The sequence below is a fragment of the Lingula anatina genome, chromosome 2 (assembly GCF_051362555.1).
Source record: "Lingula anatina isolate TDL-2025a chromosome 2, LinAna3.0, whole genome shotgun sequence".
NCBI lineage: Eukaryota > Metazoa > Brachiopoda > Lingulata > Lingulida > Lingulidae > Lingula > Lingula anatina.
In genome coordinates, this window is record NC_141768.1 from 15,088,624 (window position 1) to 15,107,994 (window position 19,371).

At 37.4% G+C, this 19,371-nt stretch overlaps 2 protein-coding genes across 3 annotated transcripts; one reads left to right on the forward strand and one right to left on the reverse strand.

Annotated features, from left to right (window-relative positions):
• The first annotated feature begins 180 nt into the window (after positions 1-180).
• LOC106154566 (uncharacterized) lies at positions 181-4,945 on the forward strand. The gene is made up of 5 exons (XM_013528958.2): positions 181-351; positions 2,726-2,753; positions 3,011-3,229; positions 3,517-3,629; positions 3,963-4,945. Exons 1-5 carry the CDS (start codon positions 217-219, stop codon positions 4,122-4,124), a joined length of 657 nt encoding a protein of 218 aa, XP_013384412.2. The 5' UTR covers positions 181-216; the 3' UTR covers positions 4,125-4,945.
• A 1,680-nt stretch (positions 4,946-6,625) lies between these two features.
• LOC106154567 (globin-like) lies at positions 6,626-18,762 on the reverse strand. Of its 2 annotated transcripts, none has more exons than XM_087006125.1 (4): positions 18,230-18,762; positions 10,191-10,352; positions 8,337-8,565; positions 6,626-7,977 (listed from the first exon to the last, which is right to left on the reverse strand). In XM_087006125.1, exons 2-4 carry the CDS (start codon positions 10,343-10,345, stop codon positions 7,840-7,842), a joined length of 522 nt encoding a protein of 173 aa, XP_086862251.1. In that variant the 5' UTR covers positions 10,346-10,352; positions 18,230-18,762; the 3' UTR covers positions 6,626-7,839. The 2 variants fall into 2 exon arrangements, with proteins under 2 accessions (XP_086862251.1, XP_086862250.1); XM_087006124.1 differs by lacking the exon at positions 18,230-18,762 and adding an exon at positions 13,243-13,612.
• Between the last annotated feature and the right edge of the window lie 609 nt (positions 18,763-19,371).

A 19,371-nucleotide genomic window follows, 5' to 3' on the forward strand; every position in this document is an offset into this window, starting at 1 on the left:
GTGTAGGTATCATAGGCCTACGTGCAGTTTTAATGTACGAATAAGAAATAGGAATGTAGTTTCAATTAAATACTATGCTTACTACGTTTCTTTTATGATCGGTATTGGCACACCGTTGCCATATAGTGCAGAGGAAATAAAAAACTTGTGAGATCGCAGTGATGTCACATTGACCTCTGTCGACGGAAATAACCTTTGACACAATTTTCCGCAACTATGGCAGTGCAGCTAGGTTGTATCTATCTGCTCGACATTTCTGTCAGCAGCAAAGACCTTAACGTTCCACTGGTTGAGGCAATCGATTCAGTTATCAATGACAATAAGAGAGTAAAGCTACTTCTAGCTGTCAAGGTAAGTTGCACCATGCTGAAAGTCTGCACGTTTTCAGTGACAGGAACTGAGGTAAGTAGTTCAGGGTACCGTAAGCGAAGACGCAACCTTGGGTAACTTTTATATCAGCTAAAACTACAATGTATATGTTTAAACACGCCCAAGCTTTTGGCATATTCGCTTTCTTCAGGGACTTCAATGTGATAGGAACAGTTGGTGACGTACATTTAGTCTTGTCCTTCAAAGAGATGATCCCACATGAACACTCAGCTACTACATGTATAGTACACGTTAGGCAGGTTAGGCTTCATGGGGAGTATCGGGGTCTAAATATGGGGCGATTGTCACCTGTACAAAGTGTCCTGATTATTGTCGGCGTGTTGTTATAATGGGACAGGACCACGTACCTTCATGTCACATAAAAGAGTTGAACTGTAACTTAATAATGGATCATGTAAAGCTGCATTCAGTCCAAGGACTTTGCGGTGCATGACTATAAGGCAGTGAATGTTGTTATGTACCTTGACATATACATATGAGATGAATGTCCTAAACTTATATAATTTAGAACGCTTAATTCAAGCGTGGGCTCGAAATAGGACATTACGTTTTAGACTTACTCAGTGGATAACGCAATTCAAAATTCCACGGTTCGTGTCAGATTTACGTAAGGTAGCGCAAAGAAAACCCAAGTCCACATAATGACCAGTTTAATGGTTTATTGGTTGACGATCTCTAACTACATGTTCTATACGTGAAGCCTCCAACTTCTAAGCCGTCTCCCATAGCTCCGTCGAGCGGTCACCTTCGAGTCTTCAGTCTGCCCCCAATATTGTTTCTAGACGTCTTTTATACGTATTTCTTATCTTTAGGTGGATTCTGTGCTGCAGTATTTGGCGGTACATACTAATTTTAATTATTCAAATTGCACACGTCCACTTAAGTTACATGACTTCAGGTAAGGCCATAAAACGAGTCGAGTGCACAAGCAATCGACTCTAATCAAATTAATTTACATGTCCGGGAATTATATTTGTGAACGCTACAATGTGACCAAGGCAGGGTCTCCTGATAAGGGTCGAGAAAGACCGTGCATGTACCTAAAATAAACACCTTGCAGTGTCTGAGCATGGAAATTTATGTACATTTACTTCCATGGGCGTCTGCAGGGGGGTCAATGGGGTCACTTGACCCCCCCTGGGATTTCGGAACTGCATTTTATTGTGGGTACCCAGCCAATCATTATCTCCCCCTTCAATGACTTTGACCCTTCCTGGAAATTTTTCTGGGGACGCCCATGTACATGTATACTTCCATGGGCAGATCCAGGATTATTTGCGGATGCAAAGCCGACCCCCCCCCCCCTCCTCTTGGCGTGAGGTTTGGGGCCCCGTGAAGAGCCCCGAAAAATTTTGGAATTTGAGAGTGCCATTTGGTTTTGTTTTTAACTATGATTCATCAAGTCAAAAATCTAATTTCAAGAGGAGACCCTAAGTGTGTGTGTGTGTGTATGTATGTGTGTGTTTTTCAGAAGGGAGGGGGGGGTCAGGACCTCCCTGACACTTCCGCTAAATTCGCCACTGTACTTCTGTTGTCTGAGTGATGTGTAAGTCGAGACACTTTTAAGGTTCTATACTTTCTTTGCAAAAAACTGAAAAAAAACTTAATATAAAACTGGTTGGTATAATTAATACATGTACCAGTATTGTGATCCCTTATCATGTCAGACTCAGTTGTAATGTTCAGAGGCATTATTTGTCTTTACTTGGGGAAAAGGTATGTTCATTACATTTTTGTTATGTCATATTGACACTTTGAGGGTGAATGTGCTATTTTTGTTTTTTTTAATATTCTCTACTACATTTTAGCTTACAGACAGCAGTTTCAGCACTAGCATGTTGCCATTCTTTGCAGGCCCATAGCCGGGGGGGGGGGGGGGGGGGGGGGTTCGAAAGAACCACCCTTTTTGCTGGGGAAAAGGTCCATTCTGGGTAAAATTTGATCTAGAGACACGAAAGTTTCATTGTAAGATGCCCACTTTTTTTCAGAAAAAGAACCCCCCCTTTTGAAATTGCTGGCTACAGGCTTGCTTTCAAACTTCAAAGTGAACTATCTGGTAGAAACTATCGCTTAACACCTAACCATGCCTGTGAGGCCCATAGCCAGCAATTTCAAAAGGGGGGTACTTTTTCCAAAAAAGTGGACCTTTTCCCATAAAAATTCCATGTACCTAGATCATTTACCCAGAGTGGACCTTTTCCCAGCAAAAGGGGCGGTTCTTTCGTACCCCCGAACCCCCCCTGGCTACGGGCCTGCCTGTTAATATTAAACACCCACTGGTGTATTCTGTGCAATTACAGCTGTTTATCCCTTTTTAACAAATGTTGTATTTTAGGTCGTTGCTGAAGCAAGGTTTCTGTTTGGTAGGTAATTTTAAGCATTTTATTTTTTATTTTTTCTTGAATAAACTGATTGAACTCCTAGTCACCTAAATGATACCTCTAGCCATTCTTGTAATTAACTTCTGAGCTCTAACTAAAAAGTGGACAAGGATTTAATTGCACTACATGGACTTATCATTTATAGATAAAGTTTGATCTGTAATTAACACCATAACATTAAGCATTTATTAAATATTGCCAGGTGGTATTTGATGTTCATATCCAAATCCACTTTTCAGTCATCAGAACAAAATCAACCAGCGACCCAGATGCCTTGGCGCACAGATTGTCACACAATATTACTGTTGACTACAACATATCCTGTACTGCACTGAGACCATATGAATCCTTTGCCAAGAATCTTCTGGGTGTAGATGATGCCTTGTGTGGACAAGCACCATATAAACTGTCACCTGGTGGGCATCTGTACATGCTGAACTTTGAAGTTGAGTACAAAGGTAAACTTTCAAAATGTTTGTCTTTTTATGCTTCTGAAAACAAAAACAGTTAAAGAAGACCATATAAGAATAATCAGATGCTATTCAATGCCACATGTAAATACCAAACTTTTGTTGCATTTACTGGGAAATTTAGAGTTGTCAAGCAAGTGTGTGTGTGTGTGTGTACCTGTATGTCATGCTTGCAAACTTGCCATCTTTTTTTAATTGTGCATGGTGTCTGTATAGGGCCTATTTGTAGAGCTGTCTTGTATTTATAACAGTCATTGTGTTTATTATACTACCAGGCATGTCCCAGGACATTCTTATGACAAACTGGAAAGAAGAGGCTCAGTTTGCACTCACCACACGCCAACAAGGGACAGAGCTTGAATTGTTTAAGGCAATGGGAGAACGGAAGGTGAACACTTTAACTTGTTCTTATCCTCATCTAGGGGTTATCTTATTCTTATCCATGGACAGAATGTCGAAATAAACATTGTCGTGTTATGCTGTCACATAGAAAGTATATCAGGGTGAATTTGTAACAGTAGCGTTTGGACGAGGGGGGGGGGGGGTTAATATGCTTGTTCAAGCTGGCGAGGTACGGTAACAGCAGTGTTTTGGCATTTGTACAGATCTCACTCACCTGAACAGCTACCAACAACATTTTAAAGCCTATACAATAACAATAATGGGTAATGATAGTTTATCTGCAGTTATATTATGGTTAATATTATCTTATCTTCTCTAGGTTGTGGCCTTCATAAATGTGAACACGCCAGAGCAGTTAGATGACATCGCGTGGAATCTGCCAATCATGAAAAGTATTGGGGACCAAGTTCATATTCTTTGCAAGTCTGTCCGACTATATTCCGATTACTTGCAGGACCTTCAAAGTAACTTTGCTGAATAAAAAACTTTGACATGAAATAGGCCATTGTTTTATAGGTATTTTTATAAGAGGAAGTTGGCCATGTAATTACATATATAAAGCTTTATTTTGTTACCAAAGTGAATGCACGTCCAAGAATTTCCCAAAACATTAATCTAAAAAAGCATATAGGGTAAATGGTTGACACCCTGAGCTTCAGAGCTAACTTGACACTAACCTTTTCACTGTAGCCTATCTCCATAGGCTACAGTGAAAAGGTTAGTGTCAAGTTAGCTCTGAAGCTCAGGGTGATGGTTGATAGATGCTTGCTGCATTTAGGGTGCTTTATCTTAGGGCCCATTCCTATAGATGCCATTGCTCAACGTGGATCAACCCAACTCTGTGTGAACTCTTGCTGACTGCAATCAGCTTAACTGAAAGACATGCCTCCTGGCATTAAGTAGAATACAGCAAAAGCTGGTAATTACGATTAGTTGGAAGCAAGAGTAAGCTTGTCTTTCAGTTAAGCTGATTGCGCTTAGGGAGAGTCCCTGCAGAGTTGGGTCTATCCCTGTAGACCGATGGTGTCCGTAGGGATAGGGTCTTAGTCTTATTAATTGGCATTTAATAGGTCAATATTTGAAAGGTATTTTTATCAGCAGTTGCGTATTTAAGTACTTATATTGGGTCTATCCAAATAGACTGATGGTTTCTATGGGGATAGGGTCTTAGTCTTACATTAATTGTTATAAAGTACAATATATAATGGCGTTTTCCGACAGGGCCAATTGTATATTTCACACTTTATCTTATTTTTCATTTGTGCAATTTAAATTATGAGTAAAGTTTGTTATCATAAACTACCTTCTTGTACTTCCTTCCAATGTTGATACCTTTTTTACGTTTGTGATGCATTTATCGTGAAAAAACATCTTTTGAAGCTTTTTACGATCTCATAATACTTAAGAAAATTGCCAATGTGATTAACGTTTTTTTTCTCCTTTCATGGCAAATAAACAAACTCTATGACTAAAAAAGCGCACAAAGATTTTAAATGATAAAGTGTAAGATTTTTTAAACGTTAGGTTCACTAAGCGCTTGTTTAACTCTTCGTTATAATGTCCAAGTTTAACTTATTTCGGGACAGGTGATACTTTTTGATCATACTATTAAAAGCGATATGAAAATAGGCACGCAAAACGTGGGAAATTCACACTGCTTTGCAGTAGACAGTAATTTTGATTAAAAAAAAAGAACCAGAAAAATAACTATGGATCCACGTTGAACCCTCGTTCTATCTTTGTGACATCACTTCACAGCCGACTCCACTCCCAGATCCCGCGATTTTCAGCTACATGTCGCGAGACTCTGGCATGGCACCCCCACTGCTCTCGCTCTAAAAAGCCGAGAACTAAATATGGCGGGCGTACATGAAAGGAAAACCGCCTAGTCCTTTAATGGTCTCTCCGCCTCTCACACGCGTCGTCCCTGCGGGGGTACAGTCATTAAATCTCGGCTCCATTGGGACGACGCGTGGGGAGGCGTGTGAGAGGCGGAGAGACCATTAAAGGATTGGGCAGTTTTCCTTTCATGTAGAGATAGATTTTTATTTAACTGTCTCCGAGCAGAATACAATATTAAACAAAACAAAACAAAAAAGTACATTACATATACAGTTAATCCTCCGACCTTTCCGTCTCCGACAACAAACGTCCGCCATATTTAGTTCTCGGCTCTTCTCGATGTGAATGCGGCCTTAGAGAAATTGTCTTTCCCATCTGGCTTTGTTGATGAAAGTATATTATCGTTTCTCGACAGGAAATGGCACTGTGTGAGTTTCTCGGACATGTTTCCAGTGCACTTAAGCTTAGTTCTGAGAAAAGCTGACAGAGGATCGATGCTTTAAAGACGAGGAATGTTTAAATTTTCCTCTGATTTATCAGGGTGTATACAGTATATAAAGTGGTTGAGAAAGATTTTTTATTTTCTTTCAGTTCTAAAAAAACGAGTTCTTAATTTCAATTTTAAAGAGTGATCTTTACCAGACGCCATGCATCTTATTTAATAGAATGATACAAGAACTAGTAACCTCTATCTCCGCTGGCTATCCGACTCTCATCACGTGCAAAATAGTGCAAGATGAGAATGTTATAAGAATATCGATTCATTAATAGCACCTGTATTTGGCCTTGAATTCTGTCGCCCGAATTGAATTCTTTTGACACAAGCTTAACACGGCAGAGCATCAAGGTTGCATTTGTTTTCTCTATATTTCTGTAACAGCAAAGACCTTAACTTTCCTCTGGCTAAGGCAAATGGATGCAGTCTATTTAGTCTAGGTAAATACTCTGTGTTTGCGTCATCTTTTATTTCGGCTTCATATAGCAGTTTAAAGAAGCCTTGAAGCCTTGTTATAGTTCTGTTTCAGTGGTATGGTATTCAAAATGAAAAAAAACTCGTTATTTCATTTAAACACATGCACACGTGTATTATATTGCATATATTCTCCATAATTCACCGCACAAGAAAAAACAACAACAATCTACTTTCACAGGTGTTTATCAATTTTGTAGAATATACAGAGTAAATACAATGTATGCTAAGTTACTACATACATTTCTCCAGTTTACTAATAATAATAATAATTTATTGAGCATTAAAATGTGTACAGTTACATTTTACAAGCTCTCTAAACTACAGTTTTACATAAATTGTGCACATAAGCTTAAATAAGTATAACTATTTTAGATCATTCAAATACCAAAATACATATAAGCTAACTACTTCATACATATAGCTCACAATAGTAGTAAGACACAATCTTTTAATACTGGATATAGTATTTTGTACAATATGCATTTGCTACTTAGGCATAACTGACTGTATATAAACTTGGCCACTGCTGATGCACTTGCACGACACTGTGGATTAAGAATTTGTATTTTTTTGCTATCATCATCAGTGCCTGATAGACCAGAGAATCGTGACAGGGAATCAAACATTTTTTTACGCTCACGTTGATGCTGAGTGCAGATCAGGAGAAAGTGCTTTTCGTCTTCGATAACATTTTTGCAGTGTGGACAAAATCTTTCTTCCATTGGTGTTTTAGGAGATGTATGTCTCAACCTTTCAATTTGTAAATTGTGGTCACTAAGGCTGAGTTTTGATATTGCTATTTTGTAATGGGCTGGAATGTCGAGTTGCAGGTATTTTTAATGATAAAAACATAATAATCGGTTAAACACCGAAAATCTGCTTTAATTAACTCTCTACTCTAACATAAGTGGCCGTTCCAAAGAACAAAAACCATCCTTGATATTTAAAATGATAATTCGGTCTCGCTAACGCTTGAATGCTCTCTTGCTTTTTGACAAAAAAAAAAAAAAAAAAGAAAAAGGAAAGAAAAAAAAACGTTTCTTTGACATAACAAAGACGTTAATAATTAAAGCATACTAAAATGGCACCATTTATATAATTATTCAAACTAGAAAGATTGGTTACGACTGGTGACATATTATATCGCCTTCTCGTTTGCACAAGATTTTATGGTAGTTTGAAATGATGAACAGCTGCTAACTGTATCTAAACGCACAACGTACTTTTCTTAAAAAGGTTTTACGTTGTTGCTTATTGATTGCACTGTATATATAACGATATTTACACAATCTTACATGCCCTTTTCTTTTTCATTAAGTCTTAAAGCTGTACATACATAAAAATTTCGGACTTCTAACACTGATCATGACACACATTGTGGCTATTTCTCGTCGTACGCGCTTTTGATGACAGACATGATCACCGATAACGCTTTATCCCACGTGGCTCTTTCTGTGGGCCCAAACCTGCTGCTTCCCAACGAGTTCTCCAACCATGATAAAATCAATTCACAGAACTCCTGCAAGTACAGAGTAACTACACAATTAGTTTTTCATAACTTTTTTTTCAGGAGTGTGTAGCTGATAAAATGCCGTAGTTGAGAAGGAAAACGCAATTTGGCATAGCCGCTATCTGCTAACTCGGATAATGTGCATTACTTTAGCCTAAACCTAAACTTTTGAGGGAAATTTTATTTACACAATTGGCTGGTCTATCAATGTTTCGTTTTCATTAGCACTATCTTTAACGGAAAATGACAGCACTAGTGAGGCTCTTCTAGTTGAGGTACATTGTAAAAGTTTACAATAAAACCTATCTACAGCATTCTGTCATTTCTCACTAAATGTAGTACCCCATCAGAAACCCATCAACTCTTACCGGCCCAAACAAAGCAACAGGTATCCCTATTTTCTGGTGATTGGTGCCGATTTTCTTCAGCAGTGATACCAAGCAGTCGGCGTCGTCTAAGCTCTCTACGACACTCGTGAGGGAGTTAACAACTGTGGCACCATGGGCACGCAATACAAAGCTTTTTCGTAGTTCTTCGTTTGATTTGTCTTTGAGGGAACGAAAATATTTCTTTGTCTCTGGTATCTTCGTGAAAAGTCTGTGTGAAGAGAGAAAATAATGTTAAGACGATGGCAACTGCGGGACATACCCAGTAACAATAGATTGAGTAGAATGCCCCCCAATAAGTAAAATAAATAAAATGATATAATGGAGTTAGCATATACAGGATCAATTTTTACGTTCATTCTACTCTTAATATTTTGCTGGCGAGGAACAGGTCACTGTACTACTTTAAGTAATATTAAACAACGAAAACTGAAGACTAACTGGCTAGAAAAAATGCCCCTTTTCATACAAATATATATTATTTCTATAGCTAATCCGATTCCCTGCAGCAAATGTCAAAGTAAAACTCTTCGTAGTTTCCATCACTATAGTGTGGTGTATTACCTCCTGTGATGGCACATGTACTTATCAAGTTACAAATCCGCACAGGGCTAATCCTTATTTCATCACATTTGCCATAGAGTTCCAATGGGAAGCATACATCGTTGATACATAGGCCGCATTCAGAACAGTGGACTAACTAGTCCGAGGGTCAAACATGGCCAAACCCACTTGAATACTTCCCCACGGGGAATCTATTCAGTGTCAATTAGCGGACTAGACAGCATGCAAGCTTTTTAGTTGGTCGCCATACTTGACCCTCGGGCTAGTAAGTCTGCTGTTCTGAATGCGACCATAAACGTCTTCATATCAATTTCAATGTTAGAGGAGGTAACAGTGCGAAACGAGGATGAGATTAAAAAAGGTTTTGATACAAGTGACAAAGAATGGTGATCTAGCATTACGTAAACGGCAGTTAATTTACTCCATTGATCATACCTGGTGACATCATGCTTTATTCTTTTTTAAATGTAGGCCTACACAACAATTTAACAGTTTGTTATTGCTGTCCAGTTCTTTTACATAGCTTGTAAAAACGTGCGGGTGCTAAATTTCAAAGACTAAAACTTCTAATAAAAAATTAATCAAATAAATGGTATAGATCTAAAACCAGTTTGGTGTTCGCTAAGGGCCTTAAAAACACGTTCTGGTGACAATTTGCCCTTCGTTCTGAACGGACTGGGTGGTTTTTGTTTAGTTGTAGCAGCATATCCGGAAGGACAGTGAGTCCTGTATCCTGGTGGTAAGATTTCGTTACATTGGGCGTGGCCTCTGTGTAGGTACATCGGTCTGGGCATAACTATAAAACTGTGCGGACCATTCCGTGCGACACATTAATCTGTCTGGCAATATCTGTCTTTTTCGCGACATTCTGGCACAGATCACCAATTTTGTAAAACACTACTTAACTCATTTTACGCACTGCAAAACCGAACGCTTGCATGTAAAATGTCAAATTCTTCTACCTTATGCAGTAATTGCCGACATATGGATACTTTTTTGACAGAACTATGCTTCGCCAAAGCCAAGCTTTGACCAGCCCAAAGGAGCACTACCAAATTAAATCACTGCATATTACACAATGCAGCAGTGCAACAGACATAGTAGTCAGTTAATTGGTAGCGACACACCTGACAACACACTTCTCCATTCACATATCTTGTATGAGATCTGAGGTTTTTGAAAAAAGAATGCATTTTTACCTAGACATCGCTTTGAAACTAAAATATTCCATATTAAATGTCAAGTCTGTTCATAATCATAATAAATACTTACTGTAAGAAAAGTTCTGGTCCGTACTCCCTTGGTTTGGTAGATATCCCCTTCCAGGTATAACGCAGTATATTTTTCTCTCGCTCTGTCAGTCCAGTCTTCTCGTCAACAGTATTACTGCCCCCATAACCAAAGAACATGCTCCAAATTGCCCCCATTTTATTCCTGAAACACAACACTTCGGACAGTGAAAACAACACAACACAACATTATGTTAAGATTAACAGTTATTATGTTGATACAGTGAGACGCCTTATCCAAGGAACGCATTATTTCTACAACACAGGGTCCCACCACCATTCTGCTTTTTTTTTTGACAAATAGGGTCTTTACACGATATTTAAAACAGTGGACTGCTAAGACAGTGGAGATCTGTCTCCTGTCCTCGAGCAGGTTACATACTCACGATAAACGAATTATTGGATAATTGTTGAAAGGTGTTTTGGAAAATCGAGCTTATCCCTGGGGATAAAGTATCACTAGTGATTATCACATGTTGTGCTTTTACGTCTTTTCTTTAAACATCCTTTCGTTATCTGTATGTGTCCAGTACTTATTTTGAATATTACCATCGAAAAGAAACGTAGTAAATAAGTTTAACTGCTTGTGGGATGTCATTTTCGAAAAGAAAATCAATGGAGTGTCAGCCGCTTTGGTTTTCAACGACAAATTTATGACGTCATATGCCAGGCTTTCACAGCACTGCACACATACATAACATTAGTGTGACTGGAAGTGTGATTTGAACTGCTGTGATTGCAAGAAGATGTAACATGGCAAATGCAATATTCAAACTGCTTATCCTTTAGATATGAGAGAAGGTACCACCAAGTGACTCCACAAACTTGCTGTATATATATATATATATATATATATTGAATATATATATATTGAATTGCAACTGCACAGGTCGAGTCAGACCAGTTAGTGAGTGCAACAAAAAACCTGATAAAGTTTATCCACGCCTATTGTACTATGGTGCTCTCTAAAGTTTTGTGAAATTACAGTCTTGTCATACATTGCTAATCCACAATAGTTTGCGTGTGACTTTTGTATTGCTCTCTTGAACGACATTCCCGGCGCAAAGAGTTTCATCATTATCGCTGAAAAGTTAACCCCGCCTCACGCGGATTCTCGTACGATTTCTTAGTCTCGTGTGACGCCACGTAGTGCTTGCAGACTCTCGGGTTCGGAGATTTGAACGTACAGAGCCAACAAATGATCTATCAAATGATTTTGTTCAAATAGATCTAAATATCTTTATGCTTAAGTTAACTTTTTTACCGCACTGTCTACATACTCTGACATGTTTCTCCTAAACCGTTGCGATAAAGCACTTAAGCAACATTTAACTGACAACCATGATAATACAAGTTTTACTCTGTTTGATTACGAAAGAAATCATTTCAGAAAACAATGGCGAATTGAAAACAGCTAGGGGGGGGGGGGGTGCAGAAAAAAAACTTGGAGCGCGAGAAAGATACCCCAAACCATTATTTTGTATAAACCTTTTTTTTATCACAAGACTCGATACTTTAATTAAATCAATCCAACTGTTGATATTGATATTCACTGTTTGCCTGCTCTTTTAAGTTCTTAAGTCGAGATTATCTTCCAGTTGACAATAAAATACCAATTTTTTATTCTCTTGGCTTACATTTTGTGAGCGACTGCACGCAATCCTCGCGTTTTCAATTCAGGTAAATCTTCCAAAGTTTTGAGTCCAAGTATCAATTTCTTTATTCATCAACCATTTACAGGCCTTTGGATTAGAAGTGCATGCTATGGAAAAATAAAGAGGTAGAAAAAAGATAACAAAAACAGGGGCGAATTGAAGCCTGAAGACGGTAAGATTTTCGAGTTTACATTAACGGGTGTCTATTTTTTCTATCGGAAGACGGTCAAAAAAGGAGGATGGATCAACAAAGATACTAGTAATTTGGAAGACTCAGAAAATAGCTTTGGATCCACCCCTGAAAAAGAACCGCGTTCTTCTCTCTCTAACAATTGCCCTAATGTCAAAAAGAGAAGCTTACCGACTCACCACGCAATACAGAATATCGCGAACCTCACCCCTAAAAAGAAAAGAGTGCTCACTATACGCTACTCAAGCGAGGGCTCCAGTGGGGTTTCGTTTTATATGTTACCAACTCGTATCTCTTTTACACACGATAGCAGAGCTGAAATGGCAATGGATTACCTTAAAGCAACATTGAGGGTGTATAGAAAGCCTATACTACTAAATGCATAGGCTTAAAAGTTCACAGTCTGAACATGTCTGCAACCACTCACGATTCTGGGGGTCGGATAAGGGTAAACAAATACGCCAGTAAACTACCAAACTATTCAAGATATGCCCTCTTGCTTTCATATCACTTAAGTTTATTTCGTGTTACACTGTATCTGCCCTACTTGACTGGGGACATTAGAGGGAAGAATGGAAATATTTCTTTCATGAAAATTGAATTAGAAACATCAAACCTTCAACGGGCCTTTATAAAAGGATCACAGGAAGAATCTTGACAGCGAAACAATGTGTTGCGATGCAAACTTTGCTGACTAATAAGTCAAAACAGACCCGTTTACGTCACGATCTGAACTCTGTAGCTGTCACTTAATCCCTACATATTGTTTGAATCAACGAGAACTGAGTCCTGAACCTGCAAACGTTTGCTTTTAATTAACGCCACTGGTTAAATGATTCGTGTAGTTTCCGTTACTTTTGTACATATTATTAAGATTTGGAATATAAAAATTAATAAAATAAGCCATGCAGAAACATGGCCGGGCCTAAAAAAGAGACCTTACGCAACAAATATCCCCAGCAAGCTGACACAAATGCGTTGGATACTTGTGGGTCCTGTAACTCCTGTTTGAGAAAAACCATGCTCGCATACTCATGCACTCAGTCAAACTATAAACTATCCGTCTCCTGCTATGAAAAAAATACATCTAATTTCTAACTGCGTTCAAATAGCAACGGCGAGCATGCCTATCCGCAAATCAGGTAAATGAGACAACAGACACTCAATATTTCTGTCAAAGCGTCAAATACCTTTACGTCTCCCAGAGCTGATCGTATACTTCTTCGGGTCTGAAGAGATTCAACCTCAGAGGTGAATAATTTGTCAAAGAGTCATATACTCCGAATACTGACGGTGCTTCTGTTCAAGTGCTTTGCGACCGTCTGCACGCTAGCTGTCATCAATACTGGTATGAGTGAGGCTTTGACAATAGTTCCTCCGCTTAATGTGTAACACGGCGTTGACGGATTTGGCCCGTTCTAGCCGATGTCATTATTGTTTGAGTAAACATAAAGCTCTACTTCTTCCCCTGTAAATGCCTCAGCGACAAAAGTATTTGACCCGAGAGTTGCTATGTAAAGTTCACATTGAAGAAAAAAGTTGATAACGAACCTCTTTTTTATGAAACAGATTGATTTCAATGAAGTCAATTTATCATTGTGTTAGATTGCGTTGACCCAGAAGTGCGGGGTGTACCAGTACCGTATGTCGTGTGCTGCAGAATGTCACTTAAGTATAATTCAAACCTACTCTATTCATGTCACACATACTACATGTAGGGCGAGTGTTGGTGATGTAACAAATTAGCATCTGGTTACGCTAGTTTTATATATATGTTGGCTCCTATATTGTTTATTTATGAATATAATAAAGTAGTGACGCCGGATTTGAGCGACAGATATTACAGGGCGCTACAGCACCTGTAGTGAAGAGCGGCGTGTGCAGCAGTCATTCCCAGTTTCTCAGTCTAATTCAAATTACAGAGTCCAAGCATTTTCCTCAGTCTTCCCATATGCATATGATACAAGGGCACTGACAGCAGAACTGCAGAAAACTTTTAAGCAGGGAAGATGAAACAGCAGGAATCTTTGAGCAGGCGAGATTCGTCCCATATACTGACACGGATACTTGGGTGCGAAGACCTACTGCCCATCTTGGTCATTGACCTTTTGGGTAGCCCCAGTTTTTGTCGATAGCTCTTCGGTATCTGTATTTAAGCTACTGAACTACCTTTTGGATTACCTTATCATCTTGACATGACACATTTTTATTGATCTCTTTTCCTACTTTAAAACAATTGCAAAATTTAAAAAAGGGGGGGGGGCAAAACTGCGACCCTCATTGGGGACATTTTACATGACGTTTCTGCAATATACTACACAAGAAGACTTTTATCTTCAGAAACAAAGCAGTAATAGTAAGCTAAATGATAAGAACATTTTCAACAGATATCTAACTCAATTTGCAAGAGGTGACTTCAGAGATGCTATCTAGGCTTCATCGCTCGCTCACAGTTCTCGTTTGGTGAGTGATTTCTTGCAGAGGATGGAGCAACCATCTTTGGGCTCTGATATTAATCCTACTGAGCACTTGTGGTATGAATTGGATTGTGCAATTCAGAGAAGAACCAACCCTCTAATAACCAGAACCAACCCCGCTTAGCTATTTAGGAGGAATGGGGCAATTTTTTACAAAACAAAACAGAAAACTTCCTAAACATCGCAATTCTGCCACCATTAAAGAAAATAAAAACTATTATACTCATTCTAATTATGATAATTGTTCAATTTAATAATTAATCTCGAACTTATCTTAGTGTCTTTACAATTAAACCTTTAAAATAAGTCACGAAGAACGTTTCACTTAAATCACAAAATGAGAATCTTAAATACCCAGCATGGTGGTAATATCTTGTATCTACTTCTGTTATCAGTAGCTACTACCCTTCATTTTGAAATCTTAAAATCTTAATCTTGTAATGTGGAGGAAAAATCCAATTTGTTGCCTTTGTCATATACTTTCTCTTTACCTTTTTGTTGTCCTCATGACATCCCCATTTTACATTTTGTCGGTTCTTGAATATCCTGGCAAAATTTTACTGTGTCTGAATCGTCTTTGTATCCATCCTCCACAACATCAAAATCTTTCTTCTCATCAATCAAACATTTTTTTCAATCTATAGTTAAGTAATTTTCGCTTAAAAATCATAACCATCCAATTCCATTTGTTCTTCAAAAATCCCTCATTATTTTAAATAATTTGTAATGACCTCTCCATCTCCACCATGTTACTTTTCACACGTTCATCAACTTTCACCGCCGTTAACTCCGCCATCATCATAATCAGTCTTCTTTTTTCTTTATCTTCCGTTCATTTTCAATCATTCTGTCCTTATTAAATCTATTTCCACCATTTTCATCATCTACAGATGTACAGAACGGTTCTCTCCCAAACTCAATCACATAACTGGTTCACATGAGTCATTTGCTCATCATCAGTCCTCTTTATTTTTTCTTCTATTTTCCCGACTTATTACCTTCTGACATTTATTGATTTAATTCACTACAGTTCAGGGGTCTCTTTTTGTTGCACTGAAGGCCTTCACAGCCATTTTTTTTCTCATCTGTGAGTGAATTGTCTTCATGCGCAAAAATCTCTTTAACTTCCTCATGTAAGACATTTTCTGATTTTATAGGCCTTTTTATATTTTATATATTATATTTGCGAAATCTCAATTCGTCCATCTCAAATACAAATCCCGCACCTAGGAGCTTAATCAAATCATTGAATGTTCTTTGATTTAACCTAGATGGGTCCTACATTAAACACAGTTCCAGGATTATCAGGAGTTATGACTGACCAGAAATGAAACATTGGCTCTCTGTGAACAGTGGGTAAAATAAAAGTGTGAAAATTATGCAAGGAAATAGCGTCTTGTAAAATCAGTAATAAAATGATATACTCTATGAACCCACCGAAAAGGCATTTCCATAGTTTCCTTTATGATGGAAAAACCTCTACATATATTGGATACATCAGCTGACAGACATACACAGCAGTAATCAAATATCAGTCACTCCAGACAAGGACGAAATTTCATTGTTCACAACGGTATATTAAACGATAATTATCCATTGTAGTCTCGCCCTTGGTGGCACTTGATTCATATCTGGTATTCCCGTACACTGCGCATTCACTCAGCACTTTTCACACTTTGGCATAAGTGAAATGAGAAATAAATCTGAGATCATTGTCGTGAAACAATTAAAACATCGGCGAGGTAAGACCAGGGTTTTTCCGTGGGTGGTATCCCATCAAAAGAGACACTTTGAAAGATTTGTTATCTTCAGCTTCAAATTCGTGTCAGATTTTCTAATGTTCAAACCTTCATCATGACGTAATTTTATCAAATCACCTTTTTCGAGCAGACGATATTTCCATCAACTGTAGCTAAATCGGTATCACTGAATCACTTTCATATAACTTTATAGCAATGAGCAGCAACAAATCATTTTTCATTGGCACGCAAATTTTTTTGTTTTGCAAAGTTGCCGTAGCTTTAAAAGTTTGATTCTTTGTACATTGTTGCTGTATTTTAAAGCTATAAACCCTACATATGCAGTTAATATACGGTAAGTTGTTTTATCCCCGTGTGAAAATGTCCTAAATTTCTGTCTACATATCCTGCAAATATACTTATCCGATTCGGACCTTTAAAACGATAAAACGAATCTAAGTGTCTGATGTCGATATTTTCTTCTGAACTATACAGAATGGCACGGCGGTCTAAACATTCATATTTAGAAGTCAAATATTTAATTATATATCTTAATAGAAAATGGTATAAAACACCGAAGCCAAGTGCAGGCAAGGGTCGCGCAATGATTCCTGCGTAAGAGAAAATTACGTTTTTTTTTTCCAAGGAAAATTCGATCTGAAGAAAAAATCTTTGAAATGATATCTATTACATTTGACATAAAAAGGAAAACTGACTTTCAGGATTTGTCCAGTACTTTATATTGATACATCAAATTGAATCTAATTCACCCCCAGCGCATTTATATAATTGTATGCTGTATGTTTCAGTAACTAGCATTTCTTGTACCAATTTGCTAATTAGCTCGTGAGCTCGTGGCAACCCACTCCTTGACAGGTCAATATTAGGAACTCACCGTGATTTGATCCCTTTGTGAGTTGAAGTTCATAACTCAACTCCTCGCAGTGATTCCTCTACAGGATATTAAACACGAATGAGTAAATAGACAATATGACCTTTTATCCCAGTAGATGTACATCTGGGAAAATATATTTAAAAGAGTATGTGTTTTTTGTTATTACTTTATACACGCAGGTACATGCATATATACTTGTTCCGACATAAGTTACTTTCCATGGTCTCGTTATTAAACCATTGTGCCGTTATTTCATTTTGGCTACAAGCGTTTGTTACTATTATTTTTATTATTGTTGTTTATTTTAACTTCAGTTTTTAACAAAGAAGAGCAATGGTTCCATTCCTCGAAGTGGTAAGTTTTTATTTGTCCTTCTGCTCAATCTTTACTATGAAGAAATACACGCACAGAGAAAAATTCCTTTCAAGAAATGTTCTTCACCATCCAAATGAACTTAAAGGCGAGGAACTCAACACCAGAAAACAACATTTTACTTTCAAATTTAGGAAAATTTATCACAATAATTTTAAATTCTCCGGCATGTGCATACCTGTTCGTTTATTTTTTATTGCTTTGTTATCTCTCTCTATACCTATATAGAGATTATGAGAACAAACAATCTTGTACATGTATCTCGAATCCGCCTAAATACATAGGTCCTGCTCATGATTATTTGCCACGAAAATTGTCCTAGATCCTTTATCCTCCTCTAGTATCCGGCTGTATTTATCATCTCTTTTTTTCTTATTTAGTTGCAATGAGTCATCTTCTTGTTTACCTTATATTAATTCGCAAATTTCAAAACTATCTCGAGAGCTTTCATCGGCAACCAAGTATTTCATGAATTGTAGGAATGTCAAGAATAAGTTCTTATAAGACGTGTTATGTCAGCTCATGCAGTGACATTGGTTTACTTAGGTGGAAAATAAGAGTATTCTTTTAAATGTCACTGTATGGTGTTTATTAAAGAATTCTCTTTTAGATCTAAGAAATCCAAAAACAAAAAGCACAAAAATTGTACGGAAAGAATTTGCAAACACGTGTAACTGATGATAAAAATACTCACCGCTTATGATTAAATATACTGAAAAGAAGGTAGGCCCTACACTTCTATTTTGGTCCCCAAAATGGACTGCACATCTGTTCTGTTATATTATATATGAAGCTGGCAAGGTGTGTGTTGATATAGTAATTCAGGCAAAGGCATGACACTCCTGAACACACGAATGAACCTCTGACCTAGTTGACTATCTAATATAGCTTTCACCAATCCCTTTTCGAGATGTTCTCAGCGACCAAGTTATATCTCATCTCTTACCTTATTCCTGTTGGTGTGGTGGCTCCTTCCAACTCAGAAATTTCGTTGAATTTTTTTTTTTTTTTTTTTTTTTTTTTTTTTTTTTTTTTTTTTTTAGCGGTGTTTCTTTGCTGTGCATCACTCAGAAATCCACATACTATTGGCTGCTACATATCATAAAATGGTTGTATTTTTACACTTGAATACCGAAACATTTACTTTCGGTTTTGAGTTTCATGGTCAATATTTTTCAGAATGTTGTATTTCCTCTCTCACATACATATATTTACTTTAGAGATTTCAATATCAGTGCCTTTGACTTCCTTTTTACTTGAGAGCCGACTTAAATGCCGTTACCTAAACTGATCAGGGATGTTTTTTTTATTTTTATTTTCGTTCGTTCTCAATTGCAACATTCAGACCTGTCCCCCTTTTATTAGTATTTAATTGATAAGAAAGACTAAGTTATGTTAAGTTTTAGATTGTTCAAGAAAAATAACAATCTAATGTGACGTCTTTCACTTTTCTGTGTCTAGAAAATATTATTAACTATTATAAGTCTAATCAGCTATTCTGTGGTCGTACATTCAAAACTCAACACAGCAAAATTGACACTTCATGAAAATAAGCGCTCTTGAAGCTTAAGTCATTTCCTGCTCAGAATCAAGTTACTGAATTTGATGGCTATTTCAACAGAATGCTTCAGGCTTTCAATTAACTTAGTTTTGCTATTTATAAGATTCGTGAAAAGATTTTAAAAAAAGAAAAATAATTACAGGTATGTTGATATAAAATATATGTAAAGATTAATTTTTTCCACTGGTGGAAATGAATTTCATCTCACATCTCTCTTGAGAATATATTACGTTGTGAGCATGTAGTCCACATGACTTGTTGAAGAGATAAGCGTT

Bases quoted from the DNA above. Each gene is read 5' to 3' on its own strand.
- LOC106154567 (XM_087006125.1), bottom strand. From the start codon at position 10,345: ATGGGGGCAATTTGGAGCATGTTCTTTGGTTATGGGGGCAGTAATACT. The intron at 8,566-10,190 runs GTAAGTATTTAT...CTCTTCACACAG, and splicing joins GGACCAGAACTTTTCTTACA to ACTTTTCACGAAGATACCAG. The intron at 7,978-8,336 runs GTAAGAGTTGAT...CTGTACTTGCAG, and splicing joins CTGTTGCTTTGTTTGGGCCG to GAGTTCTGTGAATTGATTTT.
- LOC106154566 (XM_013528958.2), top strand. From the start codon at position 217: ATGGCAGTGCAGCTAGGTTGTATCTATCTGCTCGACATTTCTGTCAGC. The intron at 352-2,725 runs GTAAGTTGCACC...GTTGTATTTTAG, and splicing joins AGCTACTTCTAGCTGTCAAG to GTCGTTGCTGAAGCAAGGTT. The intron at 3,230-3,516 runs GTAAACTTTCAA...TTATACTACCAG, and splicing joins CTTTGAAGTTGAGTACAAAG to GCATGTCCCAGGACATTCTT.